This window comes from Pleurodeles waltl, chromosome 6 (genome assembly GCF_031143425.1).
Source record: "Pleurodeles waltl isolate 20211129_DDA chromosome 6, aPleWal1.hap1.20221129, whole genome shotgun sequence".
Lineage (NCBI taxonomy): Eukaryota > Metazoa > Chordata > Amphibia > Caudata > Salamandridae > Pleurodeles > Pleurodeles waltl.
In genome coordinates this window covers 155,159,848-155,176,699 of record NC_090445.1, presented here as the reverse complement: position 1 = coordinate 155,176,699, position 16,852 = coordinate 155,159,848, and the positions used below count along the sequence as shown (strand labels likewise).

General features: G+C 42.4%; 1 protein-coding gene across 1 annotated transcript in view; it reads left to right on the top strand.

The window, feature by feature from the left end:
• The window catches only part of KCNH4 (potassium voltage-gated channel subfamily H member 4), a 541,864-nt gene that overhangs the window by 390,473 nt on the left and 134,539 nt on the right, over nucleotides 1–16,852 (top strand). The window contains exon 5 of the mRNA XM_069237683.1: nucleotides 6,788–7,031. Within this exon, the coding sequence (XP_069093784.1) occupies nucleotides 6,788–7,031 (244 nt within the window). The remainder of the gene's footprint in view (nucleotides 1–6,787; nucleotides 7,032–16,852) is intronic.

The window sequence follows — 16,852 nt, the reverse complement described above, 5'->3', positions numbered from 1 at the left end:
CATGAGACAGAGTGCCAGTTGGACTGCAACCACTCCGAAACCTAATGAGCAGTACGTGAGTGAGATACATTCCTGGTAACAATCAATTCTATAAAATATCACAGGGATAGTATATGGAATCCAAATCCCTTTCATATTAGAAAGGCACACTCAAGAACTCTAAGTAACATTCGATATATTTTAAAGATTTTTAAAAAAATCAAAATACTATCTTCGTGCACAATATGGGCCTGATTCTAACTTTGGAGGACGGTGTTAAACCGTCCCAAAAGTGGCGGATATACCACCTACCGTATTACGAGTCCATTATATCCTATGGAACTCGTAATACGGTAGGTGGTATATCCGCCACTTTTGGGACGGTTTAACACCGTCCTCCGAAGTTAGAATCAGGCCCTATGTGTAGTAACTACTAGAACAAGCATTTGCAATGCAAAGGGTCCGGCGTTTGCTCATGTTAGAACTGATAGCGTTATAAACTCCTAACCCGACTTTTCACCTATCAGCAAAAGTGCATTTATATACGTAACCCGAAAAAGTGCAATTAACTATGTAAAGCGCTCGACTTCTGCCAAGCGAGATCGCGGTAGTAAATTAGAGAAAAAGTATTCCACGAGCCCGACGGAAAACAGCGAACCTCGCATGTTTTCTGTACTTGGTCGCTGTGCTCGAGGAGGGCTAGCCACCGAAAAAGGCATGACGTATGCATGCCTTCGACTAATGAAAGCAAGAAGATTTTATTAGGTAAGCCCACGAACCAATGAAAAACACTGACGTGATGTCGACAGGGCTCCGAGCCCTTTTCTAAGCACTAAAGCGTCTCGCTGCGATACGCATGCGCGAGGGCATGCAACGCAGGCTCGACCCTAAAAAGAAACAGAATAGTAGCTCCAACATTTACAGTTGAAATTATTGCAACATATTGGCTTTGTAATGTTATACCAACGCACCCTTATATTTTTGGATCATTAAGAGAAACTCAGCACCAAAAGGAAAGCCTTGTTTGAGTTTCAAAGATTGTTCAGATCCAGCATGCCTGCTTTGAACAAGGAAGATTATGATAACTGCTTTGTCTGCTATTCTTATCTACTTTAGTAGGCAAACTGATGAGCTGAATAAGAGATGGCTATATGTGCCTCCTACTTGCCTTCAGCAATTCAGGTGCAGCAATTCTGCGTGGCCTGCATCATCTCAGTCTTCTGGCATGAGGTCCCTCTCTAGCTCGTCACACTCTGTTCCTAACATATTTAATATTATCTGGTCTTTCTTAAGTCTTTCAGAATAAACAATTAGCAGCAAGAACACTTGATGCCCCTTCACTTATTTTCATTCTTGAAAAATGTGCCCTTTATATAATAATAACAAATGAGAAATTGAATTATCAGGTTCCATGAAATCTCATTCACAACTCAAAAACAATTATTTAGAACAGACAACTGAATTCAGATTAAATACTTTTATTATATTCAAGCAGACTTGATTATCATATTTCAAAGCATTATGACATTAATAAAAGTGCATTCTATGTTGGTAACATAAATCGTAATAATTAGCTTGTGTAGCTTACAAAGGGGGATACCTAGAAGGGAAACAAATTAATTACAATTATTATACAGACACACATGATAATATGAGTGTTTTCCTGTACTTCCTGAAGATCTAGATAATGCTTTCATACAAACAGACCAAGATGGACAAGATACAGCTAAGCAGATTTTACGTTCTAGCTTGGGCACCACAGACTTAGTTGCTTGTGCACCAGTGTGATTATGAGTTGTCATACCTGGAGGTGCTGCATCTTATGTTCTAGAGATGTCCAGGCTTCATTGATAGATATGCCAATTGATGAGGCCAGAATTTTTAATGAGATGATTTACGTGGCTCTCGCATATTCCATTAATAGCAAAGCTACAGCTTGTTCCTTGAGATGGTTGTCCATGGCTCACCAATAAAGGCATCACCATTCAGCAACTTACACAGACATTTTGTGGTGTGAGAGCCAAAAGCAGAGTCAAAGGCATCAATTTTTTTCCTCTTCATCTCCGTTCAACAGTGACGTAGGTTGGCCAGTAAGATTGGGGGGGTGTGAGCTTCAGACTTTCCAACAATCACACAGGCACATAATGTTGAAATGCATTATCCGACAAGCAGGGTGCACAAGAAGGGGCTAAGGGGTAGTGGAGGGGGAGAGGACTGGGGATTGGTAGGGGTACTAAGTAAGAGAAAACACAATATTTTGTAAAATAACCAACATTTTTTAAGGCTTTCAAAACAGAGAGAGGTAGAATGTGTATGGTGTATATGTACAAATTCCTGGTGAAATCCGACCGACACTTCACCATACCCGACAGAAAGGATTTGTACCCAACTATTTATCTGAAAATATGCTTAATAGGAGGATATAGCACCCCAAACATGCCCCTAGAGCAGTGGACCACACCAATATCCTTTCCTAAGAAATGTTGATGTTGCTTGATAAAGGTGACTATCAAATGTGTTCCTGCGGTGAAGTTAGAAAATTGGCTGTTTTTCATATTGTTTTGTGGTCCCCAGGAAGGGCGGGTCATGCAAGCAGTCTTAGAACTCCATTTTGAACTTCTCAAGAAGATGTTTAAGCTGATGACCCTGGCAGAGATTTGGCTGGCCTTGGACCACAAAGACTGAATGGTGCCCCTTGATAAGCAGAACACCCAGTTTCATGTACAAACCCTACAATCCCACAGGATGTATCTCCGCTTTTTGGTGGGATCCGACCACTTCCAGTTCACTACCCTGCCCTTCAGCCTTTGATTTTGTTCTATTAATGAGTGCAAGTTTCATCTTCAACATTCACAAAGGCTATCATTTATTTGGGCTACCTTGGAGAGATTTGCATTGAAGGCTTTTCATCCTCCGCAGCATGGTCACAATGCAAAAGTGAATGCACAAACAAGTCTATTATTCCTTGCTGGTCTCTTCAATCCATAAAGTCAAGCCCAAACTGCTTGGCCAAGTACTACTAAGGCCCTCATTATGAGTGGCCCAGTTAATTACAATGTGTGTGGCAGTTGCGGCTCGCGAACTGCAGAAGGGGCGGCGGCGGCGGGGAGGGGGGTTGGGGGAGAATTAAATTAAATAAAAAAATAATAATAAAAACAAATAAAACAAACACTTACCTCCGCATGCCGCTCCTCTCTGTGTCCCTCGTCGACTGCAGGCACAGGCTCCCAGCCTGCCCTGTGGCAAATCCTGATGCTGCTCAAAGCAGCATCAGGATTGGCTGGGAGTGCCCAGGATGAACAGTGTTGCTGGGCTGGAGAGAGCCCACTGCACATGTATGTGTTGGCCGGCCTGAGACGGCCAGCCAAACACCCATGCGCTCTGAGGGGAGTGCTCTGTGCACTCCCCTCAAGTGCTCGTCACAGCCTGTCACCCTCCCCCTTTTCAAGAAAACAATAATAAACACTGTTTATTATCGTTTTCTTGAAAAGGTTTGCAGCTGGTGCTGCTGGTAGTGAGGGCGACGCTCCTCCGCCCTCTTGGAGGAGGCGCCCCTGGTGTGTGGTATAGTACATATCACAATTATGGCTTTCGTGATATATATTGGCATGTATTTTGGTACAGCTGATATACTCCTGATTCCAGCTCAACATAGTCGGACTTTATCAGCTGAGTTAAATAACACACCATTTACAAGGCCACTCTTAATGTGAGCCTTAGTAGAAACACAAGCAACTCCAGACGTGTTTCAGTCTAACTGGGCCGGTGTGTGATGGAATCACGCATGCCTGAACCACGCATGCCTTAAGTACGCAATCACAACAACGACCGCGTCTTTACCACGCATGCCTTTACAACAAATGTCATTGTAAAAGCAATTATGTAAAGGAACATGTGTGGTATATTGTCCCCTGCCCTGCCCCCTTACACCTGATACCATACTCCACCTGCCCAAGCCCTTAGAACTGCCCCTTCCATCCCCTGCCCTGAGCCCTACGCCCCCTGCCCTGAACCCTACAACCTGCCTTGTCCTGTCCTAAAGACTACCCTGACCCTGCCCTAAACCCTAAAACCTACCCCGCCCTGCCCTAAAAACTACCAGACCCTGCCTGAACCCTAAAACCTACCCCGCCCTACCCTAAACCCTACCCCGCCCTGTCCTAAAAACTTTCCCAACCCACCACCCCTGCCCTAAAACCTACCCTGGTTTGTCCTAAAAACTACCCCAACCCCCTCCCCTGCCCTAAACCCTAAAACCTACGCATGCGTGGTTCAGGCAAGCATGGTAACGCTTGGGTGGTTACGGCCTGCGTGGTAAAGGCCATTTCCCAACTGGGCCTCATCGGTACCCGCCTAGCACAGCTATGGCCAAAAGGGGGTCATGCCACAGAGGCACAAGTTGCACCTTGCTGATGAGGCCTAATACAATTGCAGCGTATATGATTTCCTTGTGTTTCCATTCAGCAGAGAAGTGGCCGCGCATCTCAGGGTGGGCTATCCATTTTGGGACATGGCTAAGACCGATATATTGTTCTCCCTATCTGTCGTGGAAAAGTTTAAATGAAAAATAAATATCAACTTGAATGGCTCCTTTGATTTCCATGAATTCAGGCAGCTCACCCATCACTGCCTGTGCTTCTTATAGAATTAGCCTAAGTGACAGGGTTGGTATCATTCTACATAATACATACTGAAGCACCACGTCCACGATGGGATTCAATAGCCTAAAACGTGTCTGAGGTTTCTAATGTGTCTTTAGTTTCACAGAAGGTGGCTAAGAATGATTTCAAAGGGTTGTCACAGGGCAGTGGACAAGAAACATTCGATAGAATGTAGTCTGCCCCAAGTAATTAGCAGGAGGTAGGATTAAGTAGCATTCCATTCAGTCCTTTTGTGGTTTTCAGTCAGTTTTATTACAGGCAGCTTTTGTTGTCGATTCTTATGTTAGATGTATTATAGTGTTCTTGTTCTTATTTCGTCTAAAGCTGTGTGTGTATAACACACTCAAGCAGCCCTGTGACTTCACATTCTTCTCTGGAGCTTGGGGTGATGGGAGTATTCCATTCTTATAATTTGGTTTCTTTCTGTTAACTTGGTTACTAGACTCAGACACCTTTGCAGTACTGTTAAAGACAGCTCTATGCAGATTGTATATCTCATTTTTAATAAGAGATCGTGTCATCAATTCTTCAAAAAGTACATAGAGCAGATGTAAATGGAGATAATAGCTTTCATATAAATAAATGTATTGCTTTGCCATTGCTCTGATGGGTTTTTCCATTAAGCTCATGGCATTTCCTGGATCGCTATTCTGTCCCATTTCTGACTTGATTAGGTTTTCGTGTATACATTATCTACCTTCTTAACGTCCATATGCAACATGACATGTTGAAAATTGATACTAAGTGTGTTTTCTTTGATGTAAGCTGACACAACAATATTTTAAATGTTGATTTATGTGTTTTTTAGTTTCAGAAGTACATTCTGTTTGGATGCCTTAGGCTGTCATAAAGACTGTGCTGTTCACAAATTACCCTTGCCTGTTCATTTGTTTTACTTACTGTCATGACAGCATATTGTTCGAGTAACTGCTTTTTTGGTGACAAAGTAAAGATGTGTGCATAATTTGGCTTACTTTAAAGTTGCAACGAAAATATTGTCTAAACTACCTATTATGCTATATATTGCTGCTCAAGCTTTATAATTTCACCACACAAAACACAAATTTCATTGTATGAGAACTTTTCATTAACACTCTTCTCTTGAGGTTTAGCGTTACTCTGGTAATGCAGTCTGTTCAGCAACGGGGTCCTACTCCCAACTTCCATATTGTTGTAGATGTTGCTTCACTCTCGAGGAAAACGGGCGGGGGGGAACACACCTACCCGCCGCACTATCACCAAACACATCCAACAAAAAAAAAAAACTGATCATTTGGCTTTGCCAGTGCTTGCTTTATCTCTGGTCACTGATGACCCTGTGGCGCAGCATCAACATTTCTAAATTCAAGTCTCGTTGAAGCTCTTTCGGGATCATCTGCAGGGCAATCCTGTGCAGGTGACATACATCAATATGCAAATGAGCCCTACTTTTATCTAAAATAAGACCGAAATGCAAATGAGACTTGAACAGGCAGGTGTTGGCGTTTCTTCTGCTGCACTGGTCTGGGCTGCTCTTGCCAGCTTCAGATTTTTAAAGGGCACTTTGCCAAGGACTAACTGTTTGAAAATGGAGGTGTCAGAGGACTGAAACTAAAGAGGAAACAGTCCATCTAGAATCGATCCATTCTTCATCGCAAGCACTGGTGGGTTTGCGCCTTTGGGAACGCTGACGTGGGGGGCTTCTGAAAGTTGGCTCAAAAGCAGCAATTTAAGTTATAAATGAGGTTAAGAAGTCCCTGTTAATATCAGCCATGGATATAATTTCTAAAACGTCATTTGCAGGTATTAGCTGAACTTGGGCGTTGAACCATGATTTGCGAGTTAAGGTTTACTTTTGAAATTCACAAAAATGAGTTTGCAGTCGTAAAATTATTTTTTCATGCTTAATATTACACCAAGGTGGAAAATGTGTAAGTCAATCCTCTCCCAGGTGCTTGGGGGTGAGGGGGTAGTGGGGGGGTTGGGTGGGGGGCGATCCAGGAAGCAATTGACCTTTAGTGAACAATCAGAAAGCCACAAATTGGTAAGTATTCACAAACCTTTCCAAAGCACATTCCCACTCTGGATACAAGTAACGGACGGAGTTGTGATTAAAAAGCGAAGTGCAGATCTGGTTAACCCTCCACTTTAACTATTCCTCTCCCCAGAATGTCTTCGAAAGCAAGCCGACCCTCCCCGAGTACAAGGTGGCGTCGGTGCAGAAGGCCCGCTTCATTCTGCTGCACTACAGCATCTTCAAGGCGCTATGGGACTGGCTGATCCTGCTGGCTACCTTCTACGTGGCTGTGACCGTGCCCTACAACGTCTGCTTCACGGGCACCGACGACAGCGTGGCAGCTGCCCGCAGCACCATCGGCAGCGACATCGCCGTGGAGATGCTCTTCATCCTGGGTGAGTTTTGTGCCCCCGAGGGCTCCCCCCACAGAATGAATATCTGGTGCCTCCCCATTCCCACGGGTAAAAGTTCGACTTTTTAGTGCCGAGGCTCTTCAAAGGTGCTGGGAAAGTCTCAATAGTCATATATACATTTTCAGTAGTTAAACGAATCCAATTAGCCAACAGGTTCACTGTGTATCAGTGCTTATATTTTTGAAGGCCACCACTTATTTTTCTACATTGGGCATTTACTGCAAGCAAAACACATATATGGGAAAGACGGAGGAAGAGAAAAATGAAAAAGCGCCACAAAGGGAGAAAGCAGAGAGCTACAAAAGTGAGGTGAAGGGGCTGGAAGTGGCTCCAAATAGATAAGCATGTTGTTATTTGCAAATTGAGCACTGCTGTGTATGGACTGTCTTACAATTTACAGGCGTGATTCACAGTAGGGCCACTTCATTCTTTGGAGGTTGATAAGGTGGGTTATTATTATGCCTCTTATTGAGGAGTGTAGAGACATTTCAATTTATAGTGTGTGCTGCTTGAATAGTCAACAGCATCTGAATTCCTCCTTGCACTTCTACTTCTGACCTGCAATTTCTTCTTAAAGCATCCTTTTAAGTAATGTTTCTGGTCTATCACTATCTCTTATCTTAAAGTGCTGCTCCAGATTGGGTACAAGGCGCCTACTGCTTTCTGTAACTATGGGCCAGATGTAGCAAGATATGCTTTTGGGAGTCTGAAATTGCGAGTCGGTGCGACTCGCAATTTCAGACTCGCAAAAGCATATGCAGAATGGTGTCTCAGACACCTTCTGCGACTCGCTATGGGGTCGCAAAGACCCACCTCATTAATATTAATGAGGTGGTTCGCTTTTTGCGACCCCCATAGCGAGTCCCTGCACTCACAGAGATGGTGGCCTGCTGAAGTCAGCAGACCTCCATGTCTGTGACTGCTTTATAAATAAAGCAGTTTTTTTTTTTCATTTTGCAGCCCGTTTTCCTTAAAGAAAACGAGTTGCAAAATGAAAAAAATACCGAAACCATTTGGTTTCGTTTTTTCAGAGTAGGCATTGGTCCATAGGACCACTGCCTGCTCTGAAAAAATATTTTTGTCGACATTCACAAAGGGGAAGGGGTCCCATGTGGACCCCTTCCCTTTCGCGAATGAGTTACCACCAGTGTGACACTGGTGGTAACTGCGAGTTGCTTTGCGACCGCATTCGCGGTCACAAAGCAACTCTGAATTGCGATGCGAGTCGCAAATAGGAAGGGAACACCCCTTCCTATTTGCGAGTCGCATTCCCAAATTGCGAGTCGGTACCGACTCGCAATTTGGGAATGAGCATCGCGGGAGGCCGTTTGCATGGCGCAAACTGCGTTTTTCGCAGTTTGCGCCATGCAAACGGCTTGCTACATCTGGCCCTATATGTTATCCCCTTAAAGTCGGAGATGCCCGAGGGAAGGGGCCTTCGCTGTCATGCTTTTTAAATTAACAGGCCCTGCCTTTGAAATGTTTTTCTGTCACACGCCCTCATTGAAAACACAAGCTACAGGCGGATGATCTTGTGAGGTCCAAAACGGAGGATGCAGGTAGTTGATCTCTTAGGACTGTGATGTGAGGATTTGAGCTGTCTCCTATCTAAGGTTAAAGGACACTAGGATGTCTGGGTACATTGCAAGTATATGAATTGGTGAAATGACAATGAGCCCACAGGATGCAGCTCTCCAGGGTTTAATGACATCACTTCCTTTCCTTTTATTCACAGTGTACAGTGCCATGCAACAAAACCAATATAAGCATGTTACAAATAGAGTTCTGTGCATTTAAAATGTGCAGTACCCTACAACACAACCCATCAGAAGTTCACAAGAGAACTTCATGCATTCACACTCTACATACATTAATATCCCTCAATGGTATTGCAAGAACTGCTGCATGGATTTACAGTCTACATTCCTTAACACATCCTTCAATATCACAAGACCTACTGTATGCATTTACACTCTACATACCTTAACACATCATTCAATATCACAAGAACTACTGTATGCATTTACACCCTACATACCTTAACATCCCTGTTCTGCTCTACTTCAGACTGAGAGTAAAACGAAGTGAATGGAATGCAAAGTATGCATCACTCCTAGTCTGAGTAATGATTTTATTAAAGCACTTCCCAAGTTTCGTACACAGAAAGAATAACGTGAGCTTTTATTTCAAATGCAGCAACACACAAGCAATTCTAAAAATGATCACAGCAGTAAAATAATAATGATCACAGAAACAAAGAAGATGCAATATTTCAACAATGGATATTATATGTATATATAGACTCCGTATTTATGCATGCACAATGCAAAGCTAAAAATAAGAATAAAAAATGCATCACCATGGGGCTTGACACCAACATCATCCCTTTGTCTGACAACTTCAGGTCGCTGAACATGGACAACCGGAACAAAGGAAGACTACCCGCAATGAGATTATTTTCTGAGCAAGGCATCTCCTTTCAGACGAGTTCCTTCTTCCCAGTTGTCAAGCCTCCACTACCTTTTATACTTTAAACAATCTTAAGAGGAAGATTCTAGAAACCCCCTCCCATCTGATAAATTGCTGTGCAAACGCTGGCCATACCAGGTCAGTGTTGAAAGAGCACATTTAAAGACTGGCCAAATCTCAAGGTGCGCTTACAAGACTAAACTGTTCCCTGCTTTAATATAAACATTCTCAGCCTGGTCATCTTATCATTACTACTCCCCATGTTATGTGCCCATCCTTGGTGAGAAAGAGCGAAAACACGTTGCACAAGCTGTGCACGGAAAAATACCTGCACCACTAATGTGATGGCGTTTGCAGCTAAGCTAAGCACAAAATGAAGTCAGTGGTCAAGATGGAGCCTGTGATTAAATACAGATAGCAATACAATCCCTCTGTATTTAAAGAATTGCTGCATACATTTACTCTCTGCATACCTTAACATCCCCCAGTATCTAAAGAATTACTGCATACATTTACACTCTACATGCCTTAACATTCTTCAGTCCCACAAGTACGTCTGCTTGTGTTTACACTCTACCCACCTTAACACACCCCTCAGTATCAAAAGAACGACTGTGTGCATTTACACTCTATGTACTTTAACATATCCCTTAGTATCATAAGAATGGCTGTGTGCATTTACACTCTATGTAGCTTAACTCATCCCTCAATATCACAACAACGGCTGTGTGCATTTACACTATTTAGTATTTATAGATGAACCCCTATAAGGGCATCACAAGACATCTCCATGCATAAACACTGTGCAGTACCTTACAAGACATCCCTTAATTTTTATAATTTACTTGTCATCACACTGTGTATTACAGTGGAACGCAACCCACAAGGACATAACAAGGAAGGCAGTCTGCATTTAAACTGTTCAATACCTTACAACATGTCCCTCAAAGCTATCACAAGAAGATCAGCATGAATTTATACTGAGGTAACATGCATTCCTCAGTGATATCACTAGAAAAACTGTGTGCATTTACACTGTTTCGTTCATAGCAATACTACACAAAAGGACACCACAAGAACAGCTGCATGCATTTATTCTGTAATATTTTACAGCAGAGTCCTTAAGGTCATCACAAGGAAAGCAGCGTGCATTTACACTTACACCTTACAACACTACCCAGAAGAACACCGCAAGAACAGCTGCAAGCGTTTACACCATGTAGTAATTTAAAGCAGAGTCCATAAGGGCATCATATGAACAGCTGCATGCATTTATACTGTAATATGTTACAGTAGAGTCCTTAAGGTCATCATAAGAACAGTAGCATGCATTTACACTTACACCTTATTACACTACCCAGAAGGACACCACAAGAACAGCAACATGCATTTACACTGTGTAACAATTTACAACAGAGTCCATAAGGGCATCACATGAACAGCTACATGCACTTACACTGTAATATTTTACAGCAGAATCCTTAAGGGCATCACAAGAACAACTGTATGCATTTACTCTTACAGCTTACAACACCTCCCAGAAGGACAGCACAAGAACAGCTGTATGCTTTTATTCTATGTAATAATTTACAACATAGTCCTTAAGGGCATCATGTGAACAGCTGCATGCATTTACACTATGTGGTACATATACAGCACATCCCTCAGTAATATCGCTAGAAAAGCTCTGTGCATTTACACTGCTTAGTAGATATCAATACCGCACAGAAGGACACCACAAGAACAGGTATGTGCATTTACACTATGCAGTACATTACAACACATCCCTCAATAATATCACCAGAACAACTGTGTGCATTTATACTTACACCATAAAACACTACCCAGAAGAACAGCACAAAAACAGCTGCCTGCATTTACACGGTGTAATAATTTACAACAGAGCTCTTTAGGGCATCAGAACAGCTGCATGCATTTACACTGTGTAATAATTTACAACAGAGCTCTTTAGGGCATCAGAAGAACAGCTGCATGCATTTACATTGTGTAATAACTTACAACAGGGTCCTTAAGTGCAGTACATGAACAGTTCCATGCATTTACACTATGTAATAATTTACAGCAGAGTCCTTAAGGTCATCACAAGAACAGCTGCATGCATTTACACTGTGTAATAATTTACAGCATAGTCCTTAAGGGCATCATATGAACAGCTGCGTGCATTTACACTCTAATAATTTGCAATAGAGCCCTTAGGGGCATCACAAGAACAGCTGCATGCATATACACTATGTAATAATTTACAGCAGAGTCCTTAAGGTCATCACAAGAACAGCTGCTTGCATTTACACTGTGTAGTGCCTTACAACACTACCCATAAGGACACCACAAGAATAGCCTCGTGCATTTACAGTTTGCAGTACATTACAACACATCCTTCAATGCCTTCATAAGAACAGCTGTGTCGATTTACACTCCGTGGTACCTTAAGACAACCCATAAGGACAGCACTTGAGCAGCTGCATGCTTCAAATTGTGTAGTAACCTACAACAGTGGTTCCCAACCTGTGGTTTGGGGACCCCTGGTGGTACCCAAAGCCTCCTCAGAGGGTCCGCGACTGTTTTGAAAATGAAGTAATAATAACAGATTTGGTCTCTAGTTATCAGTTATGAATTAGCAGGGGGTCCCTGGATTCCAATAATGATTCAATGGGGATCCCCGGGTTCCACTAATGATAAAGTGGGGGTCCACAGAAGTCAAAAGGTTGGGAACCACTGTCCTACAACATATCTCATGTTTACTTTATAAGAACATCCGCCCTATTTACCCAATTGATATTACTCACTTTTATCACTTCGCCAGTTGCAAACTCCACCTCACCCACCCCAATGTGCTATTCCTTTAAGTCCTTATACAACTGATGCTTAAATACTACAAGTTGCATATGGCATCAAAGTTTATAGAGACCATATCACTTCTTCATAACCATGCACGGTCAGTCGTATCCTTAGTAGATATAACCTTCTGTGATGAAAGGGCTCATAGTCCATCCTCACCCTCATGTAAAATAAGCAACCCTGGTAGATTTCAAGGACATCTATTTATCAAATGAAAAGTTATTGTACAACTCCACCATCTTCCACCATGACGCTCTAAAATGGATTTCCCGCTTGATAGCGTAAAATTAGCAGTATGCCTTTAACGTAAGTATAACTTCACACCACATACCATTATGATCTTGCTAGAGCTGCTCTACGCATATACATAGTGTAGTAACTTAGGGCCAGATGTACAACCTTTGGTTTTGCGACTCGTAATTTGCGATCCGTTTGGGAATCTCGAATTGCAAGTCACAAAATAAAATGCACAACAGTGTTAAGGACGCTGTTCATGATTCCCAGTGTACTTAACACTGTTCATGATTCCCAGTGGGGTCACAAATGACTTACCTCATCAATATTCATGAGGTATGTCGCAATTTGTGACTCCATTGGGAATGGCTGCACTCACAGGGATGGTGGCCTGCTAGGGACAGCACACCACCATGTCTGTGACTGCTTTTCACTAAAGCAGTTTTTTTTTTTTTAATGCAGCCTGTTTTCCTTAGAGGCAAACAGGATGCCTTTCAAACAAAAAAAATGAAAAGCTTTCTTTTCATTTTTTTAGAGTAGGAAGTAGTCCCTGGGATCATTACCTGCTCTGAAAAAATATTTTCGCTTCTATTCACAAAAGGTCAGGGGTCCCTTGGGGACCTCCTCCCATTTTCGAATGGGTTAACACCAATTTGAAATTGGTGTTAACTGCGATTGTTTCACAACCACATTCACGGTCACAAAACAATCATATATATCGAATCGGGCCATTTGCGACAAGAAAAAAGCTTTGCACATCTGGCCCTTCCACATCCTCAGTGAAATCAGAAGAACAGAGGCAGGTACTTACAGTTTGTAGTACCTGTCAATACTTCCCATAATAATATATAGCTTCATTCATTTACACTTTGTAGTGCCTTGTAACACACCTACAATATTATCACAGGAGCAACTGCATGCTTTTACACTTTGTAGTGCCTTGTAACACATCTACAATATTATCACAAGAATATCACAAGAGAAAGTGTATGAACTAACACAATGTAGTACCTGACAGTACATCCCCAAATAATATCACAAGGACAGACACATGCATTTAGATTACGTAGAACTGTACAATACATCAGTAGTGACACTGCAAGGACAGGCGCCTGCATTTACAGTATGTAATACCATACAACACATCCCTTGAAGATATCACCAGAAAAGGGCATGCATTTATACTTTATAGTACCTTGTAACACATCTACAGAAATAGCACAGGAGTAACTGTATGCATTTACACAACGTAGTACCTGACAATACATCCACCAGTGACATCACAAGAACAGACGTGCATTTAGACTATGTCAAATCTTACAAAACATGCTGTAGTGACTTTGTGCGAACAGCTCTATGCAAATGTACTTTGTACTACCATCCAACACATCCATCCAAGGTACTAAAAGCAGTAGCATGCATTTACACTTTGTAGTACCGTCCTTCATTTTATAGCACAAGATAACTATTTGCATTTACACAATATAGTATCTCACAATACATACCCCATTGACATTACATGAACAGATTCGTGCCTTTATACCATGTAGAACATTAAAAGACATCCTGTAATAACATTGCATTAAATGTTGCATATATTGAATGCCATCACAAGAGCAGCTGCATGTCTTAACACTACATCCTGTAATAACTTCACAAGAGCAGCTGCATTCATTTACAACACGTACCATAATGACATCACAGAACCAGCTGCATTAATTTACAATGTATGGGACTTTGCAACACATACCACAATGGCACCACAAGAGCAGCTGCATGTATTAACACTACAACTCCTAATGACATCACAAGAGCAGCTGCCTTCATTTACACTGCATAGTTTCCTACAACACAAGTCATAAATTCACAGGAATTGATATATGAAGAACAACAAACATCAATCACACCATAAAATAAGCTGCAGGTGTCTACATAGGAGTAGTACCTAACATAAGTAGGTTGTCGGCTGTGTTTCTCAGGTGGGAACACGGCTTCTCCAGAAAGATTTCTTGTACAAATGCTTGAGCCTTGCTCCTCTGCTTAAAATGAGGTTTGCATACTGGCTAACTGAACTTTTTAATCAATGCCTGCTTTTGAAATGTGACACAACAGAGGTCAAAATTAACAGGTGCAATATATAGACCCTATTTATGAGTTAGTTCCCAATAATGAGAATAACGTGGATTTTGATTCTTACTACACTAGGATCTGCATGACCTGGTTGTCACTGGGCATTTTTCTCCTGAAACATTTTAGCAGGTTTGACGACCTGCTGAGACTTATCAGTGGGATACTGCAAGAGTGCAGTGTTAGCCACCACACTCATAAATCCGATATGTGCTATAATTACTTTCTCCTTTTTAGGGTCAATTCTGCTAGTGCATGTGCTAGCGCATGCATCTCACGTGCGAGACTCTGTTGTGTACTGTTTAGGGCTTGGAGTCCACCCATTACCATTTGTTGGCTTCCATGTCACTCTTCTCTACAGCCTCATAATTCGTCATGGCAGGCCAAGCATCATTTCTGTGTCTTTCTGTGGAGCATGGACCAAGCATTGATTGATTCAACTTAATCAGTGCCCGTCCTCTGCTCGCGATGTGTTGAGGTACTATTTTGTTCTTCTAAACTTCTGGTGCCCTGCAAATAGAAGGCTTGTGACTTGTAAAAATGTGCCCAGCAGGACAAACAAAATTGCAAAGTTTTATTTTTCATAGCTTACTTTCTTTTATTTTGCCAAGTCGTCTTTTCTCACTTTGCACTTTGTTTTCTCTCATTTTTGTTTTGGGGGCACTGCTCTCAAAAGACGATAATGATCTTGTTTTAAATATTGCAAAGCAACATTGTTTCTTTCTTCTGTGTGATTTCTGAAATTATGCTTTATTATATAATTGTGTAGTACACCCTAAATCCACCCCACTACAATCCATGCCAATCCATCCCACCTCACCTCACACCAATCCACCACACTACAATACAAACCACTCACCCCAATCCTCCCAACTCACTCCAATCTAATCTGGCCCATTCCAGTCTGCTCCACTCCAATTCACCCCACTCCAGTTAAAAACAATCTGCACCACTACAAAACAATCTGCCCCACTCCAATCCAAAGCAATATGCGCCACTCCAATCCAAAACAATCTGCCCCACTTCAATCTAAAACAATATGCCCCACTCCCATCTACCCCACTCCAATATGCCCCACTCCAATCCAAAAAAATCTGCCCCACTCCAATCCAAAACCGTCTGTCCACTTTAATCTGCCCCAATCTAGAAAAATCTGCCCCACTGCAATGTGCTGCACTCCAATGCAAAACAATCTGCCCCACTCCAATCCAAAACAGTTTGCCTCACTCCAATCCACCTCACTCCAATCTTCTCCACTCCAATCCAAAGAAATCTACCTCACTGCAATCCGCCCTACTCTAATCTGCCCCACTCCAATCCAAAACAGTCTCCTGCACTTGAATCTGCCTCACTCCAATCTTCCCATTCTAATCCAAAACAATCTGCTCCACTCCAATCCTCTCCACTCTAATCCAAAACAACCTGCCACACTCCAATCCGACCCACTCTAGTCTGCCCCACTCCAATCCAAAACAATCCATCCCACTCCAGTCCGCCCCACTCCAATCCAAAACAATCCACCCCATTTTAATATGCACCACTCAAACCAATCCATCTCACCTTATCCCAATTCAATCCACACCACTCCATCCCAATTCACCCCACTACAATCCACCCCACTCCCATTCAGTCCACCCCAGTCCCTTCAAATCCACCTATACAACCCAATCTACCCCACTCCATCCACCCCACTGCAGTCCACCCCAATACAATCTGCCTCACTCAAGTTTCCCCCACTCCATTCCAAAACAATCTGCCCCACTTTCTTTAAAAAATGTAACCTCTTCGCTCATCCTCCCCCCAGCTCCACTGCCCTTCATACTGCTCAGTAGAGTTCACCTCCTACAGCTTATCTGCCATCTACTCCACTGCTCTCCCCACCAGTGCGTTCTTTTTTTTTTAAAACAATCTTTTCGGATGACCCGAGCTTTGCCATTTTTTACTTCAGCGCTTTTTTCTTTTTCATGTGCTTCCTAGCATATTTCTTTAATTTAACCCTCCAAGATGGCATTTGCCACTGTGTTGTGACATACATGCATGTGTGTGTAGAGATGCATGCTCTCATATACATCATCATGCAGTGGTCGCCATAGCATCATGTGCTTTTTTCTATT